General features: G+C 48.6%; 2 protein-coding genes across 4 annotated transcripts in view; one reads left to right on the top strand and one right to left on the bottom strand.

Annotated features, from left to right (window-relative positions):
* SEPTIN11 (septin 11) overlaps nt 1-1,800 on the bottom strand; it is a 96,730-nt gene extending 94,930 nt beyond the window's left edge. For 2 of the 3 annotated variants that reach the window (XM_063310361.1, XM_063310362.1), the window contains exon 1: nt 1,674-1,800. In XM_063310361.1, coding sequence (XP_063166431.1) covers nt 1,674-1,700 — 27 coding nt within the window. In that variant the 5' untranslated portion in view covers nt 1,701-1,800. Of the gene's footprint in view, nt 1-93; nt 113-1,673 lie in introns of those variants that run through there. The other variant, XM_063310363.1, reaches the window with a different exon arrangement.
* The window catches only part of CNOT6L (CCR4-NOT transcription complex subunit 6 like), a 386,677-nt gene that overhangs the window by 280,163 nt on the left and 89,173 nt on the right, over nt 1-17,341 (top strand). The window lies entirely within an intron of this gene.

Raw genomic sequence — 17,341 nt, forward strand, 5'->3', positions numbered from 1 at the left:
TTTGGCTAACTGTTGCATGACATTTGGGAGGGGCAGCAATAGAAAAGGAGCGGAGGATTAGATTAGTGTGTGTGTGTCTTAATATTCACTTACATCACTGTTTTTAGAACAGAGAGTGTTTGAAACCCTTCCAAGAATGCAATCCTGAAAGACAGACCTCCTACACTATGGTGTTGCATTTTGCCCCTATTCAAAACATGATAAGAAACCACCAAATCACAACATAGTCATTGCTGTATACATTCCCCAACAACTTTCTGGAGTTGTTTGGAAGAACAGTTTTACAATTTCCCTATAAAGTAATACTTCGAAAACCACAGATGCACCATCTGTTTCTCATCTGTTCTTGCACCAGATTTTGCCCTGGTAGTATCAACTGTGCTAAATCCCCTGGGAGTTTTTCACTTCCTTGTATAAATACCAAGGAGATGAAATCAGTCCCAGAAATGTAGGGTTGAGGGCAAGAATATACTTTGGCTACTCAGGATCTGCAAAAGGAAGCTGTACGCCCTGTTCAATTAATATTATGAATTTATGCTGTGCTATCAGAGCGGCCAACGTTTTTAGACCTACAAAAACTTTATAAAATCATCCATACTGTTTCATTCCCCTACGACAGATGTGAGACACAAAGGCTGAGAGAGGATGACTTGCCAAAGGCCAGCAGGATGGTGGAGGAAAGATTTAGGCTAGGGATTTCTGGCTTGACAGCTCTTAATTCATCTTTGGGACTTTAGAATTTTGCTCTTTTATTTATTTTCCCCAAAAGAAGAAGTATGAGAAAATGAAGGGAACAGGGGGGGGGGGAGGGAGGGGGGGAGGGGGGGAGGGGAGGAGGGTTGGGGCAAAAAGGTTGCAGATGATGGCTGGTGGAAAATCACTGGGACTTCTGAGAGCTGTCCTCCCATGGACCTGGAGGGTACCAAGTTGGCAAAAGGTAGATGGCAGAAGCATTCCTGGATTACAGTTCAGCAGCGCTAGAGCCCAAGTTGGCAACTACAGTATTCAGGAGCATCTTTGTGGAAAGACGCTCTGTTAATTCACAATTGTATCAGAGGGATGCTCAGCCCACTGCAAAATCCCAGGAGACCTGGGGTGGGGGGCTTATCTATTATTATTATCATTGCCCATTGGAACACAAACACGTGTCTAAAACCAGGAGAAATGTGCTGCGTTCCCCTCTTTGCCCCCTGCCACATTTCACTGCATGGTCCCCCCTCCAAAATAACCAGCACTGGAATATCCTAAAAGGAACCCGCTTTGCTATTTTGATCCTGCCAGGCTTAAAAAAAAAAACCCGCATGGCCCAGGCCCAAAGAGCTCAACCCACGTGTCACGTAACGTCTGAAGAGGCCCACCGCTCAACCACGAGCAGCCTTGCCCCGTGCCTGCGCTCACCTCAGGGGCTCCCCGGGCAATGAATGGAGAAACAAGAGAGCAGGAGAAACACGCTCTGCTCCCCAGCCTGGGCTCCGAAGGGCTGGGGGCGCCGAGCCCTCCCCTCCGCCAGCCTCGGCAAAGCTTTTCGCGCCCTCGTGCAAGCCCCGTTAGCGCAGCCCGGCCGCCGCGCAGGCGGCACGGCAGACACGTGGGCTGCCCGCCCGGCCGAAGGGCCCGCCTGGCTCCGGCCCGCCAGGCCACCCGCGTCCTCCATCACGCCCTCTCCGACTCACCGCGGGTCTCCCCACCGCCACGGCCATGCTTCGCGCTGGGCTCTGCGGGCGCAACAAGGCTCCGTCCGGCCTCTCCGCTCAGGCTCCCTCGCCTTCCGCCGCCCTTCCCTCCGCCCGGCGCGGCCACTCCTCCTGGGTGTCCTCCTCCGCCCCCTCCTCCTCCTCCTCCTCCGCCCTCGCTCAGGAGAAGCAGCCGCGGCTTTCGCCTGCGCTCGCGACGAGGAGCGGTAACATGGCCACCGGCTGGAAGCGACCATTCGCCGCCAGGGGGGAGGCAGGGCGGGGGAGGCGACCGAGGAAGAGGCGGAGGTCCCGCTGGGCCAAGAGACACCCCCCGGCCGCTGCTTTCTTAGCCCCGCCGGCGGCCGCCCGGGAGGCGCGCCCGCCCGCGGCTCCGGCGGCAGACGTCTCGGGCCCGGAGCCCACGAGCGCTCCACCGGCCAAGCTTGCGCACCGCGCACCCCTCCGCGGAGGGCTTTTCTTGCACGGGCCCGGGTCCCCTACGGCCCGCTGGAGGGCCGGGGGTCTTCTAATTCGGGGACCGGAGGGGGGAGGAGGCGCCCGGGGCCGCGGCCGGATTTGCCTGCAAGTCCCCTGTCTCTCAGAGGACGCATCCCAGCTGGGGCGCGGCAGCAAGGGGCATCCCTTGACCCAGGCGGGTGGAAGCCAGAAAGCTGCCCCGCTCCTTTGCAAGGAGAGGCACGCGGTTGGATCGCACCCGAAGGCCGAGTCGGGCGGCCTGCTGCTTGCCAGCGGCAAGCCCCGAGCAGTCGACGAATCGGGGGCGCGAAGGCGCGCACGGGTCCCCTTCCTCTTCTGTTTCCGCCTCCTGCAACCGATAGACTACTTCTGACTCGAAGCTCCGTGGATCTAGGCCCGTCTGGCTGCCTGAAGGAGGGGAAATGCACTTCCTGCACTAAGTTATAAAAAGTTGGATTCCCCTGTCATACTAAGGCAAAACAAAAACAAAAAGAGTTTGTGTTTTGGTTTGTGTGCCCCACAGTCATAGTTTCATTCTCTCCTGGAGCCTGCCAAGATCCCTGCTGAAATTCAGTGGTGATTCTCCAATCTTTGGCAACAGGCTTCAGGCTTTTGACTGAAAATGAGGAACAAAACAGACTTAAGTTTCAAAATACTAATTTGGCTTTTTAAAAACGAAACAACTTCTTAAAAATCCAGAGGAACCAAACCCTCCTTGTAATACCTTCTTTCAACTGCCATTCTTTCTATGGCCCTTGGAGAATGATTAATAATAATAATAATAATAATAATAATAATAATAATAATAATAATAATAATAATAATAATAATGGCCGCAGAGTTGAATGGGCACAATCAAAATAATTTCCAGTGTTACAGACTGCCTGATACAGCACACCAGCAGTGTTTAATAGTGAGCTGTGTTTCATTGGGGGTTCTCTTGCACAAGCCTGGCTGGATGGCAAAGGTGCCTCCCAGGAGCTTTGCTGCACTCCCGAGCCATCCCCATCAATTTCAACATACCTAGACCACTTGGGAGCTGGTATGTGCATTTGGAGCCAAATCAAATAGCCCTACTGTTATGATACCCAAAACCTGACAACAGACGTTGCTTCATGGTCAAGCTTCTTCCATAGATACAGTTCTTCAATTAAACAGAGGTCTTTCTCCCCACACTGCAAACTAGCACTTGGTAGAGCAGCCATGAAGGCTTTGAAAAAGATGCTCTAATGCTGGCATGGTGTGTCTGTACCTACAAAAGTAAGAATCGTGCAAGCCATGGTATTCCCTGTGACACGCTGTAGAAGCAAAAGTTGGACTTTGAAGAAGCAGGATAGGAAGACCGTTGGAGCTTTTGAACTCTGGTGTTGGAAAAGACTCCTGAGAATACCATGGACAGCCAAGAAAACCAATGGATCATTGGACAAATCAACCCAGAGTTCTCACTCAAGGAACAAATGACCAGGCTCAAATTATCCTACTTCAGACACATTATCTGAAGACTTGGCTCCCTAGAGAAGGCTGTAGTGCTGGGAAAAGTGGAAGGGAAGAGAAGAAGAGGGTGACCAGAAGCAAGGTGGAGGGACTCAGTTACAGTGGCCATAAGTGCATCCTTGGGAGTCCTGAAAGAAAAGGTTACAGATAGATCATCGTGGAGAAAATCTTTCTGTATGGTCACTAGGAGTCAAAAATGACTTGATGGCACATAATCTCCCCAGCTAGGGTTCTATGGGCATTAAGTTGTTAGGGATGCATTCAAATCAGCTCTGCCAAGGTGTCATAAATGAACATTCACACTGTTAGTATACTTTCTCAGGATAATGTCATGGCTTTGCTAACACAATTTAGTAGTTATTTTTTGTTTGGTTATTACTCTGCACTATAACTACCCAGAGTCCCCTGATGGGAGGAGATGGGTGGTGGTGGGGACAAATTAAATAAATAAATAAATATAAATAAATACTTGGCAAGTGATGGGAAGCTTATGGCCTTGTATTCCAGTGAGTAAATGAATAAATACACTGAGTAAATGGCAGGGGGGAAAGAAAAACCAAACCCCAGAGCGTTCTTTGCTTTCATTTTCCCATCAATTTAAAATGGGAGCTATGAGGGTTTGTGTGAGAACAACATGTATGTTTATGAAATGTAGCTGTCTAGGCAAGAGTTCAAAGCCCAAACAAGATAATTTTAAACAAGTTTTTCTGTCTTGGGAATAAGCTGGGGACTGAAGAGAAAGGAACGTTCTACCAGTTTTTCAGCTTGGTTTAATTGAGGAACTGGTGCGTGTCTATTGGCTAGTATCTGGAATGTTGCCAATTCTTGAATCACTTGCCTTTAAAAAAAAAAAAAAAAAGCTGAATAAATTTTGTGATGAATCCACCCTGTATTTATCATAAATGCTAGGCTTCCTAGTTTAAAGGACTAAAAAAGAGGGTGGGAGAAAATATGTAGAACACGTCTGCTGTACTTAGATTGTGTGTGGTTAATTTGTCACCAAGGGTGGGGTTAACACCACATATTGTTATCCAATTAGAGAATGAATCCCATTCCACTCTTGATGATGATACATACCTCTATAAGAGGAGGCATCTTCTTTGTGGCCACCATCATTAAGGACCTTAACCTGTTGCTGAACTGACATGCTTTCCACCCATCTTTGAGTGTAGAAAACTAGATGGTCAAATTGGTTGTCCCAACTCTGGATCAAATTCCTCTGTCATGGAGATCTTCTGATTTAATTCTGAGGTAATGGGTGACAAAGTCTTAACAGGACTGGGACACCTTGAGGCTGTCCTTAGACCATATCAGAATAAAGGAGAAAATGCTACTTTACCATTGTTATGGCTGAAGATGACTTTAGGGGGTCCCCCTTAATGGGTTGGAATGAAATAAAAGCCATGTAATGGGGTCGTGGAGAGAGAGAGATCTTGTTAGGGTGTATTTATGCCATGGTTAGATGCAAATGAAGAAAGGGCCTAGGACAGATTGCCAGAAAAGTGGTTGCTATGCTAGCATCTAGCAATTTTCACAAAATTTTGCTTTTGAAGACTGTCAAAATGTTCTGGTGTACACCTCTGGTATCTGGAAGCCCCCTAATGGTCAATGAAGGGAAATTTTTCACTACTTTGCATCTTCTCCAGAGCTACAATAAACCCTGATTTCTGCTTTCCGTGCGGTTCTTTCAAATTCTTGTTTGTATTCATCTCTTTTTTCTTGAGTTCTAAAGTGGATGAGAACATCTACTCAATTGTTAAGACACTTCAGGATCTTTCTGGGATTGTAACATGCTGAAAAATTACCCAGCCAATTTTGTTTTCAGAGCATTTGAGGACAGAGAATTTGCTTTTAATGTTTCTTTCAAAGGGAAAGAGGGCTTCGAAGACATTCTGCTGGGTGTTCTTGCATTTGTATACCTAGCACTGACCAACGTGTGTGTGTCAACATCCTGTCTTTCTTGCCAGTCATTTCCCAATGATTTGCACCTTCCCTGGTTTCTCACACTTCATTTAAGTTCCAAGGATAGAGATCAGGATGGAACCTCTCCCATTGGGCTTTGGCGGATTGAGGAGTGCAGGCAGCACATAGGCTTTGGTGTGATGGAAAGACGTAGAGCAGAAAACAAAAGTGGAAAGAGCCCTTCTGCCACCTGCAATGAGTCAGCAAGCTAAAAAAAAAACTACCTAAAGGAATTTGAAAGAAATTCTCAACCCTCCTAAGAATAAAGTAGAATAACACATGCCTATTTTGCTTTATGACTTCAGCTTAAGGAATCTGATCTCTAAGCCAAGCACGTTAGGCAGTCTGTGCTTAAACTGCCCTCAGTTTGTTCAAAACAACGAGTACTGTAGATTCCCATATTGCTTGTTAAAGGAGTCTTCCTCAAGGCCATGTTAACATGTGCTTCTGCAGGCCTTGAGAAAAGTGTGTGGGGATAAATTGCAGTGTCCCCACCTTGTTCTGCCTCAGCAGTGAGGCTGGGAAGTGGTGCTGTCCTCACACTTCTAATGCAGAACAGCTTAAGAGCAGTGATTGGTGGATTCTCCCAGCTTTCTTCCCCACCCAATGCGACCAGCCAGCAGGAAAACATCCACCAGTCATGCTTCCTAACTGGTGGGGCTGGAGCAGGAGGTGACTTCTGACATTTGGCTAGGCCAGCATTTCTCAACCTCCTCAACTTTAAGATGTGTGGACTTGCTGGCTGAGGAATTCTGGGAGTCAAAGTCCACACATCTTAAAATTGCTGAGGAACACTGGACTAGATCCATGGGCTTAGCTAGCTGTCAAAACCTGGCACCAAGATAGCTGATCTCCCAATGGGTCTCTGTGAGTGAGAGAGGCTTCACCCCATGGATCATGCCCTGAGGGGAACAGCTGCCTAATGAAGCAGACTGACCCTGCTTTACTGGAAACCGTCCCTGTCACCCATGATCGCCAGCCATCCCTCGTGAATGCCACAGTATCCTTACAGTGCTCTCTGCAGATGCTCCTAGGCACTCCATCTTCCCACTGCCTCCGCTCTGTGCTGAATCATGAGCAGCGCTGGCAGTAAGGAAGCCAGCATCACTAATTTTCTCACCAGCCTCCCAGTTTTCCAACTGTCTGCAAACTGGCACTCCTAGGTGGGCACTCTGGCAGAGCAGCTAGGGTAGGGCCAAAGGATGATATGCCAAAGAGAAGTAACAGCTCTCTCTTTGGAGGGACCCCCTTGTTTACTGGTTAAATCCAGCGAGAATGCTGTCAATTAAAAAAGATCAGGACTTGTACTCCCCCCACCCCGCTGAGCTCTGTAAATATGGCTATTTGCCAAGCAAAGGCTGTCTTTCCCCACACTTCTGGCTTATCTCATGTTGTTGTTTGTTGTTGATTCGTTCAGTCGCTTCCGACTCTTCGTGACTTCATGGACCAGCCCATGCCAGAGCTTCTTGTCGGTCGTCAACACCCCCAGCTCCCCCAGGGATGAGTCCGTCACCTCTAGAATATCATCCATCCACCTTGCCCTTGGTCGGCCCCTCTTCCTTTTGCCTTCCACTCTCCCTAGCATCAGCATCTTCTCCAGGCTGTCCTGTCTTCTCATTATGTGGCCAAAGTATTTCAGTTTTGCCTTTAATATCATTCCCTCAAGTGAGCAGTCTGGCTTTATTTCCTGGAGGATGGACTGGTTGGATCTTCTTGCAGTCCAAGGCACTCTCAGAATTTTCTTCCAACACCACAGTTCAAAAGCATCTATCTTCCTTCTCTCAGCCTTCCTTATGGTCCAGCTCTCGCAGCCATATGTTACTACGGGGAACACCATTGCTTTAACTATGCGGGCCTTTGTTGTCAGTGTGATGTCTCTGCTCTTAACTATTTTATTGAGATTTGTCATTGCTCTTCTCCCAAGGATTAAGCGTCTTCTGATTTCCTGACTGCAGTCAGCATCTGCAGTAATCTTTGCACCTAGGAATACAAAGTCTTTCACTGCTTCTACATTTTCTCCCTCTATTTGCCAGTTATCAATCAAGCTGGTTGCCATAATCTTGGTTTTTTTGAGGTTTAGCTGCAAGCCAGCTTTTGCACTTTCTTCTTTCACCTTCATCATAAGGCTCCTCAGTTCCTTTTCGCTTTCAGCCATCAAAGTGGTATCATCTGCATATCTGAGATTGTTAATGTTTCTTCCAGAGATTTTAACTCCAGCCTTGGATTCCTCAAGGCCAGCTTGTCGCATGATGTGTTCTGCATACAAGTTGAATAGGTAGGGTGAGAGTATACAGCCCTGCCGTACTCCTTTCCCAATCTTAAACCAGTCCGTTGTTCCGTGGTCTGTTCTTATTGTTGCTACTTGGTCGTTATACAGATTCTTCAGGAGGCAGACAAGATAACTTGGTATCCCCATACCACTAAGAACTTGCCACAATTTGTTATGGTCCACACAGTCAAAGGCTTTAGAATAGTCAATAAAACAGAAATAGATGTTTTTCTGAAACTCCCTGGCTTTTTCCATTATCCAGCGGATATTGGCAATTTGGTCCCTAGTTCCTCTGCCTTTTCTAAACCCAGCTTGTACATCTGGCAATTCTCGCTCCATGAACTGCTGAAGTCTACCTTGCAGGATCTTGAGCATTACCTTACTGGCATGTGAAATGAGTGCCACTGTTCGATAGTTTGAACAGTCTTTAGTGTTTCCCTTTTTTGGTATGGGGATATAAGTTGATTTTTTCCAATCTGATGGCCATTCTTGTGTTTTCAAAATTTGCTGGCATATAGCATGCATTACCTTGACAGCATCATCTTGCAAGATTTTGAACAGTTCAGCTGGGATGCCGTCGTCTCCTGCTGCCTTCTTATTAGCAATGCTTCTTAAGGCCCACTCAACCTCACTCTTCAGGATGTCTGGCTCTAGCTCCCTGACCACACCGTCAAAGCTATCGCCGATATTGTTATCCTTCCTATACAGGTCTTCTGTATATTCTTGCCACCTTTTCTTGATCTCTTCTTCTTCTCTTAGGTCCTTGCCATCTTTGTTTTAGATCATGCCCATTTTGGCCTGGAATTTACCTCCGATGTTTCTAATTTTATGGAAGAGGTCTCTTGTCCTTCCTATTCTATTGTCTTCTTCCACTTCCGCGCATTGCTTGTTTAAAAATAATTCCTTATCTCTTCTGGCTAACCTCTGGAATTTTGCATGTAATTGGGCATATCTCCCCCTATCACTGTTGCCTTTTGCTTTCCTTCTTTCTTGGGCTACTTCTAGTGTCTCAGCAGACAGCCATTTTGCCTTCTTGGTTTTCTCTTTCTTTGGGATGTATTTTGTTGCCGCCTCCTGAACAATGATGCCAACTTCTGTCCAGAGTTCTTCCGGGACCCTATCTACTAAGTCCAGTCCCTTAAATCTATTCTTCACCTCCACTGCATATTCCTTAGGAATATTAGTGAGCTCATATCTAGCTGATCTGTGGGTCTTCCCTAATCTCTTTAGTCTGATCCTAAATTGTGCAAGAAGAAGTTCGTGATCGGAACTACAGTCAGCTCCAGGCCTTGTTTTTACCAACTGTACAGATGTCCGCCACCTTTGGCTGCAAAGGATGTAATCAATCTGATTTCGGTGTTGTCCATCTGGTGAAGTCCATGTATAAAGCCGTCTCTTAGGTTGTTGGAAGAGAGTGTTTGTTATGCAGAGTGAATTGTCTTGGCAAAATTCTATCAGCCTGTGTCCTGCTTCGTTTTGTTCTCCCAGGCCATACTTACCTGTAATTCGAGGTGTCATTTGACTGCCCACCTTAGCATTCCAGTCTCCTGTGATGAAAATAACATCTCTTTTAGGCGTGTTGTCCAGTAGGTGCTGCAGATCCTCATAGAACTGCTCTACTTCAGCTTCTTCAGCATTTGTGGTTGGGGCGTATATTTGGATCACTGTGATGTTAGATGGCTTGCCCTGAATTCGAATTGAGATCATTCTGTCGTTTTTTGGGTTGTATCCAAGCACTGCTTTAGCCACTTTACTATTAATTATGAAGGCTACTCCATTTCTTCTGTGGTCCTCTTGTCCGCAGTAGTAGATCTGGTGGTCATTTGATGTGAAGTGGCCCATTCCAGTCCATTTCAGTTCACTGACGCCCAGAATGTCTATCTTTAATCTTGACATCTCACCAATAACCACATCCAATTTGCCCTGGCTCATAGATCTTACATTCCAGGTTCCGATGGTGTGTTGATCCTTAGAACATCGGATTCGCCGTTCACCACCAGCACCGTCGGCCGCTAGCCGTCCTTTCGGCTTTGAGCTAGCTGCGTCATCACGTCTGGGGCTAGTTGAGCTCATCCTCTGTTCCTCCCCAGTAGCATTTTGACCATCTTCCGACCTGGGAGTCTCATCTTCCAATGGTATACTGACATATCTCTGGTTGTACTGATCCATTGAGTTTTCACGGCAAGAATACTGGGGTGGGTTGCCATTACCTTCCCCAGGGATCGCATTTAGTCTGACCTCTCTGTCATGACCTTCCCGTCTTGGGTGGCCCTTCACGGTTTAGCTCATGGCATCATTGAGGTGCTCAAGCTCCAGCACCACGACAAGGTAACGATCCTTTGCTGAAGGATCTCCAAAGGACACTTATCTCATGTAAGTGTTGCTAATTGGTGTGGAGGCTCAGTTCCTCCCCCAGACACAGACAGACACAAACAGAACAGAGAAAAGAATGTGTGTGATCCTTTGCCCCATGGGGGGAAGACAGCAGAGCATCACATTTTGCTTTGCATGGTGCTGATGCTACTGAGAGAAGGAAAAAAATCTAAAACCCCTCAGTTGTGGATCTGGCATTGTGGGAGCAGATGCCTCTTCTGCAGCTCAAGCCCAAAATGGCTATGGAGGGCTGTGAGGTCACAAATGGCCTGAAGTGGTCAACAGGAACTGGGCAGATCCTGGCATATTATCAACCACATCATGGAAGAAGGATTGGAGACGATGTCCACAGCCAACACTGTGTTTGGAGAAGAGGGAAAGCACTCATTGAATTCTGGAACAGCTAACTATGACTTCAGTATTGTCATGGGGATAAGTCAAATAAAAATGGTTCACAGGCATCCTTGTGCCACAGTTAGACAGTGTAATGGTTGCCTATCCCAAACACTCAGACTCACAAGAGGTTACTTAAATGAAATCTGATTTATTAGGGAAATTATGGCAGATACAGAGAAAGCTAAGAATGACTAAAAGCGCACCAAATACAAACTAAAAACCCTCGGCTCCAAACGTAATCCCTCCCCCCTACCAGCCATAGCAACCACCCCCCTCCCAGGTGCTGGTAACCGTTTTCCACCCATCCTGGGAAAGCAACCTTGAACACATGAGATAACCCAAACACATTCCAACCCAGCGGCCAACAGATAACAGCTCCCTGACGAGGAATCCTCCTCTCTCCCGAGATGAAACACGTATCAGGCAAATGACATGCGAAACGTTACGATGTACCAAGCACATTGAAATGGTGAACATGACATACTGCCCCCCCAAAAAAATTTAAGGATCCGGTTTGGAGGGGTAAGCATTATGGAAACGATGAACAAGAATAGGGGCAGCTACATCGTGAGCGGCCACCCATTCCGGGTGAGGGAAATGTTTGCAGCGAACTAGGTACTGCAGGGTGTTGCGAAGCCGGCGAGAGTCAAGAATTTCTTTCACTTCAAAGTGTTGTTGCCCGTCAATCATGATGGGAGGAGGCGGCGGAGGTTGATCATGCCAGTGGTCAGAGCGAGTAAGGGGTTTGAGCAAACTGCAATGAAAGACAGGGTGTAAACATTTCAAATAATGTGGCAAATCAAGTTTAAAAGTCACTGGGTTAATTTGTGCCACAATAGGAAATGGACCCACAAATTTAGGAGCTAATTTTTTCGATGGTTGAGAGGACTTGATGAATTTGGTAGACAGGTACACTATGTCACCCACTTGAAACGAAGGGTGAGGGGCACGCTTTTTATCAGCGTGCTGTTTGTAAGCAGACTGTGCGTCTGCTAGTGCCTGCTGGATGACCGGCCAAGAGTCCGCCAGCTGTGTTGCCCATTCGGACGGTGAAGCATGCGGGATAGATGGCTGCGGCAAGTCAGGGATTGGGACAAAATCCCTGCCGTGAACGGTGCGAAAGGGGGTTTGACTGGTGCTTTGATGAATGGCGTTGTTGTAACAACCTCAGCAAAGGGGAGGAGGTCAACCCAGTCGTCTTGTTGATAATTCACGAAGGCACGCAAATATTGTTCCAGTGTTGAATTTAGCGCCTCTGTGGCCCCGTCAGTCTCAGGATGCCACGCCGTGGACAATGCCTGTTTATGTCATGTTCCCCGTTTCAATGTTCTGTTAACATCATAACGTTTCACATGTCAAACCGTTTTTCCGTGTATTCCCGGCTTGCTCATTGCTGGTATTTTCCATTCGGGCGCTCTGCTTTGTTTTGGAACTTTGGAATGTATGTTTGGGTTTGCAATCCTACTCAAGGTTACTTTCCCAGGCGCGTGTAACGGTGGCTAGCACCTGGGAGGGGGTGCGTGCTGACGGGTGCTGAGGGCGGGACTGGATTGAAGGCAAGGCTTTTAAGTTTGTATTTGGCACGCTTTGGCTCATTCTCAGCTTTCTCTGTATTTGCATACTATTCCTTTAATAAATCAGTTATCTTTAAGCCCGAGCTTGTGAGACTGAGTATTTGGGATTAGGCAACCATTACAGTTTAGTGCCCAAAAGTTTTAAAAATGCCCTCCAAAATTGAGAGGTGAATTGTGTGCCCCTGTCAGAAATTAAGCGGGAGGGACATCCGTGTAACCTGTACATGTGTACAAGGAATAGGCGGGCCAATTGTCGTGCCGAAGGAATGGAGACGCATGGGATAAAATGAGCTTGCTTGGAGAAATAGTCTTTTACTACCCAGATAACAGTTTTTCATTGGCTGGGAGGCAACTCCACTATGAAATCCATGGAAACCTCCTCCTAGGGGCAAGCGGGACTGGCCACTGGTTGCAACAAGCCTTGAGGCTTTCCCACCTTACGTTTAGACATGGCACAAACAGAACAAGACACCACATAATCCTTCACATCTTTGCGCAATGTGGGCCACCAAAACTGTCTGCGAACCAGGTGCAAAGTTTTTACAAAGCCAAAATGCCCAGCAACCTTATCATCGTGAGAACGGAGTAAAACCTCCTTTCGCAAGCTGTCAGGGACATAGAGACGATTGGATTTCCAAGCAAATCCCCGGTCAAAAGTAACACTGTCTCTATTGGCTAGCAACCAAGTGTCAGTTTTTTGCTCCTTTAGAAACTTTTGTTGCAATTGGGATGAAATGGAGAAGGTGCCTCGCGGAGCGGAATCACTGCCGGTAGGCTGCTGCGCACGGGCTTGGCTGCAGGTCACAGCCAGCATCCCCAGTTGTGGCTGTGTCCACAGTGTGCTGACCACCTCTGGCGCTGAGCTGGAGTCCTGGGGTTGCCTGGACAGCGCATCTGCTAAAAAGTTCTTTTTCCCTGGGATAAACTTCAGTTTGAAGTTGAACCGGTTAAAGAACTGAGCCCAGCGGACTTGTTTAGGGCTCAGCTTGCGAGGGGTGCTAAGGGCTTCCAAGTTCTTATGGTCAGTCCACACCTCAAATGGATGATTAGCCCCTTCCAGCAAATGGCGCCAAGAGTCCAAAGCTGCTTTGAATGCAAAAGCCTCCTTTTCCCACACATGCCAACGTCTCTCCGTCTCAGAGAATTTGCGGGACAGGTAGGCACATGGCTTCAAACAACCCGCCCCATCTGCTTGCAACAACAGGGCTCCAATAGAATAATCAGAGGCATCCACCTGAACAACAAAAGGCTTGGAGGGGTCAGGGTGTTGTAAAATAGGCTCCTGTGTAAAAGACTCCTTCAGCTTATCGAACGCCGCCTGACAAGCCGGAGTCCATCTAAGCAGCGCACCTGGGTTTTTTATCCAGCGGGTTTCTCCCACCCCCTTCGTCCGAAGCAAATCAGTCAGTGGCAAAGTTATTTCTGCGAACCCCTTTATGAACAACCTGTAGTAATTGCTGAACCCCAGGAAACTTTGAAGTTGCCTGCGGGTGCGGGGTCTCTCCCATTCTAAGATGGCCTGGATTTTAGCAGGATCCATCTCTATGCCTTTATCTGAGATCCTGTACCCCAGATAATCAATTTGTGTTTGATGGAATGCACATTTGGACAGTTTGGCATACAACTCAGCTTTCCTTAGCTTGCAAAGCGCCTGCTTAACCAACTGTACATGCTCTTCCAGAGTTTCAGTATAAATCAATACATCATCCAAGTAGACCAATACCCCTTTAAACAGATGTTCATGTAGGACTTCATTGATCAATTGCATTAACACCCCAGGAGCCCCAGCCAACCCAAATGGTAAAACCTTATATTGAAAAGCTCCCAACGGGCAATTGAATGCAGTTTTCCAATCATCCCCCTCCCGGATCCGCACACGGTAATAGGCTTCCCTTAAATCCAGTTTCAAGAAGATTTTCCCCTTAGCCAGATGTGATAACATATCTTTTATCAAAGGCAAGGGATATTTATTTGATATTGAGACTGCATTGAGCCCACGGAAATCGGTACAGAGTCTTAACGTCCCATCTTTCTTCGGGCGAAAGAGAACCGGTGCCCCCACTGGCAAGCTAGCTGGTTCAATGAACCCTCTTGCCAAGTTTTTGTCCACAAACTCCCGTAACAAAGTTAGTTCCTTCTGAGTCATTGAGTAAATTTTTGGCTTAGGCAATTGGGTGTTAGGCACCAGCTCAATGGCACAGTCAGTTTTCTGATGGGGGGGCAGTTGATCCGCTTCTTTCTCCCCAAACACATCAGCAAATGCCTGGTATTCCTCCAGTAGACCCTCAAGAGGAGGGGTTGGGTACTGCGGAGTCGCAGCTGCCGCTACCCCCACCACCTCCTCTGGGGCTTCGTTTCCCTCTGGGGCTTGATAAAATCCGTCCCTAAAGGTTACAGTTCGATAGACCCAATTTATCTGAGGATTCTGCTGGACCAACCATGGGACACCCAAAACCACCAAAGGACCCCCCACCAGAGCCACTACAAATGACAACCCTTCCCGGCTACCCATTTGCAAGGCTACCAAACCAGTGAAATGCGTGACCGGTTTGCCCCCGGCCATGGATCCTTCCAATTGGGTGAAAGCAATGGGTCGTTGCAACGGAAATGTGGGTAACTCCAAGGCAGCTACCATGTCGGGATGCATTAAGCACCGTGAGCACCCAGAATAGATCATCACCCACACTTCTATCATCTTCGAACGGGATCCCAATTTTACTTTCACAGTGAGAATGTGATAGTTGCCACTCACCGACACAGGCTCGTGCCCCTCCTCTACCACCTGCCCTGTGGCGCCCTTTAGAGCAGGTGGCTGGCATTTCCCACCGGCTGCAGCAATTCCGGTTCACCCTCGTCCCCGTAGAACGGCACGCTTTCCAGCTCACTGTCGGCCACAGCTGCTTTCATTTTCCTCGGTAGGGAGGGGGACTTCGCAGTCGACTTTCCCTGCCGGTCCTCACCCTTCGCCCTCGGGCACGCCGCCACACGGTGCCCCTCCTTGCCGCAGCACATGCACTGCCCCTTTGCGTAACGGCGCTCCTTCTTCTCTTCCCACGAACGTTGTCCGGACCTTCCAAAGGAGCCCGAAGGGCGGGTGGGTTTTCCATCTCGCCCCGACTTCATCGCTCGTCTCTGCGCAAACACCTCATGGGCATGCTCAGCCTTCCCAGCGAGCTGGATCCACCCGTACAAGCTGTCAGGGTCATCTCGCCCCAGCGACCAGCGCAGCACTTCGGTGTTTAAACCATCCTTGAACAGCTCTATGACAGTTGCCTGCGACCAATCTTCCACCTTCCCCGCTAGCACTTTAAACTCCAGCGCATAGTCAGCCACAGTTCTCGATCCCTGCTTGAGTTCTTTCAAGGCACGCTTCACCCGCTCCTTCGCTAATGGGTCTTCGAAATGATGCTGTAGGGCCCAGAGGAATTCGTTGAATTTCTCCAGTTCAGGGGCTTCTGACTGGCACATCTGTACATACCAGTCCGCTGCCCTCCCCTTAAGCTTGGTGGCAATGGTGATGATTTTCGCTTTTTCTGATCGAAAAAGCGACCCCCACTCTTCCATGTACGCCTTGGCATTCGTCAGGAAGAACGAGAGTTTTGTCGGGTCTCCGTCGAACTTGACAGAAAAGTCCCTCAATCCTCCTCCCGACGGGCTGTGCCCCCCCACTGCCGGTTCAGCTGCTCTGACAGCTCCCACCCGCCTCCGCTCAGGGACGGGCGGCGATGCTAGTTCCACCCTGGGAGCCCGGTCCCCCTCTCTTGGGCGAGCTCCCCTTCTCCGTTCCGGCGACTGTGCCTGGGAGGAAGGGGTCGAATGCTGCTGACTCGACCCCTCCCGCACCTCTTTCAGCAAACTCAGGTCCATGCTCATTTTTTGCAGAATGAGCTCCAGAGAGTCCATCTTCAACTCTAGCACCCAAATTCGGTCTGGAGTGGGGGAGTCCCCCCTCGCCGTCACCTGTACCACCGTTGGGGACAGCGGGTATCTCTGCCTCCAGGTCGAGCCCCTTGCCTCCGAGAAGTCCCCCCAACTGTCGTCCCAGGTGACCAGTTCGCCCGGGGTTGTGACCGTCGTTTCTGGCGCGGTCTTCATGCCCATAGCTTCGCCTTCAGACCCCGAACTCGCCTCCTCCCGAATCGCTGAGAGTTCTCCCAGGGGGGCTCTGTCGGGGCGCATCATGGTGGAATCGGGCTCTCCCTCACTCGACCCCTCACTCTCCACGAGTAGCACATCTGGATCGGTCATCGCCAGCACTCTCCCTCAGAGGATCGGACGAACCTGTCTTTTCCTGGATAGGGGCCAGCGGGATTTGAAGTTTTGGATTCTCAGCTTTATGTAATGGTTGCCTATCCCAAACACTCAGACTCACAAGAGGTTACTTAAATGAAATCTGATTTATTAGGGAAATTATGGCAGATACAGAGAAAGCTGAGAATGACTAAAAGCGCGCCAAATACAAATTAAAAACCCTCGGCTCCAAACATAATCCCTCCCCCCTACCAGCCATAGCAACCACCCCCCTCCCAGGTGCTGGTAACCATTTTCCACACATCATGGGAAAGCAACCTTGAACACATGAGTTAACCCAAACACATTCCAACCCAGCGGCCAACAGATAACAGCTCCCTGACGAGGAATCCTCCTCTCTCCCGAGATGAAACACGTATCAGGCAAATGACATGCGAAACGTTACGATGTACCAAGCACATTGAAACGGTGAACAGGACAGACAGGCGTGTAGAAGGGCCCCATCAAAAACTGCCTATCAGTCACTCAATCTAACTGACTAAGAAGCAGACACTCATTTCTAATGTTGAACAAAATGGGTTTAGCCTCTTGACCATATGCAAATCAGTGAAAATCAAAGACCAAATTTATCCCCTCCCCATTATGCATTTGTGATATACTTAGATTATGATTATGTGCCATCACGTTGGTGTTGACTCTTAGTGACACATAAACAGATCTTTGGGATGATCAGTCCCCAACCTGGTCCTTCAGGTCTTCCAAGGGTGCCCCCATCACCCCTGTCACTGAACCCCTCCACCCTGCTGCTGGTCCATCCTCTTCCTTCCTGTCCTTCCACCCTTCCCAGAATTAGAGCCTTCTTCAGAGAA

This window comes from Candoia aspera, chromosome 8 (assembly GCF_035149785.1).
Source record: "Candoia aspera isolate rCanAsp1 chromosome 8, rCanAsp1.hap2, whole genome shotgun sequence".
Taxonomy (NCBI): domain Eukaryota; kingdom Metazoa; phylum Chordata; class Lepidosauria; order Squamata; family Boidae; genus Candoia; species Candoia aspera.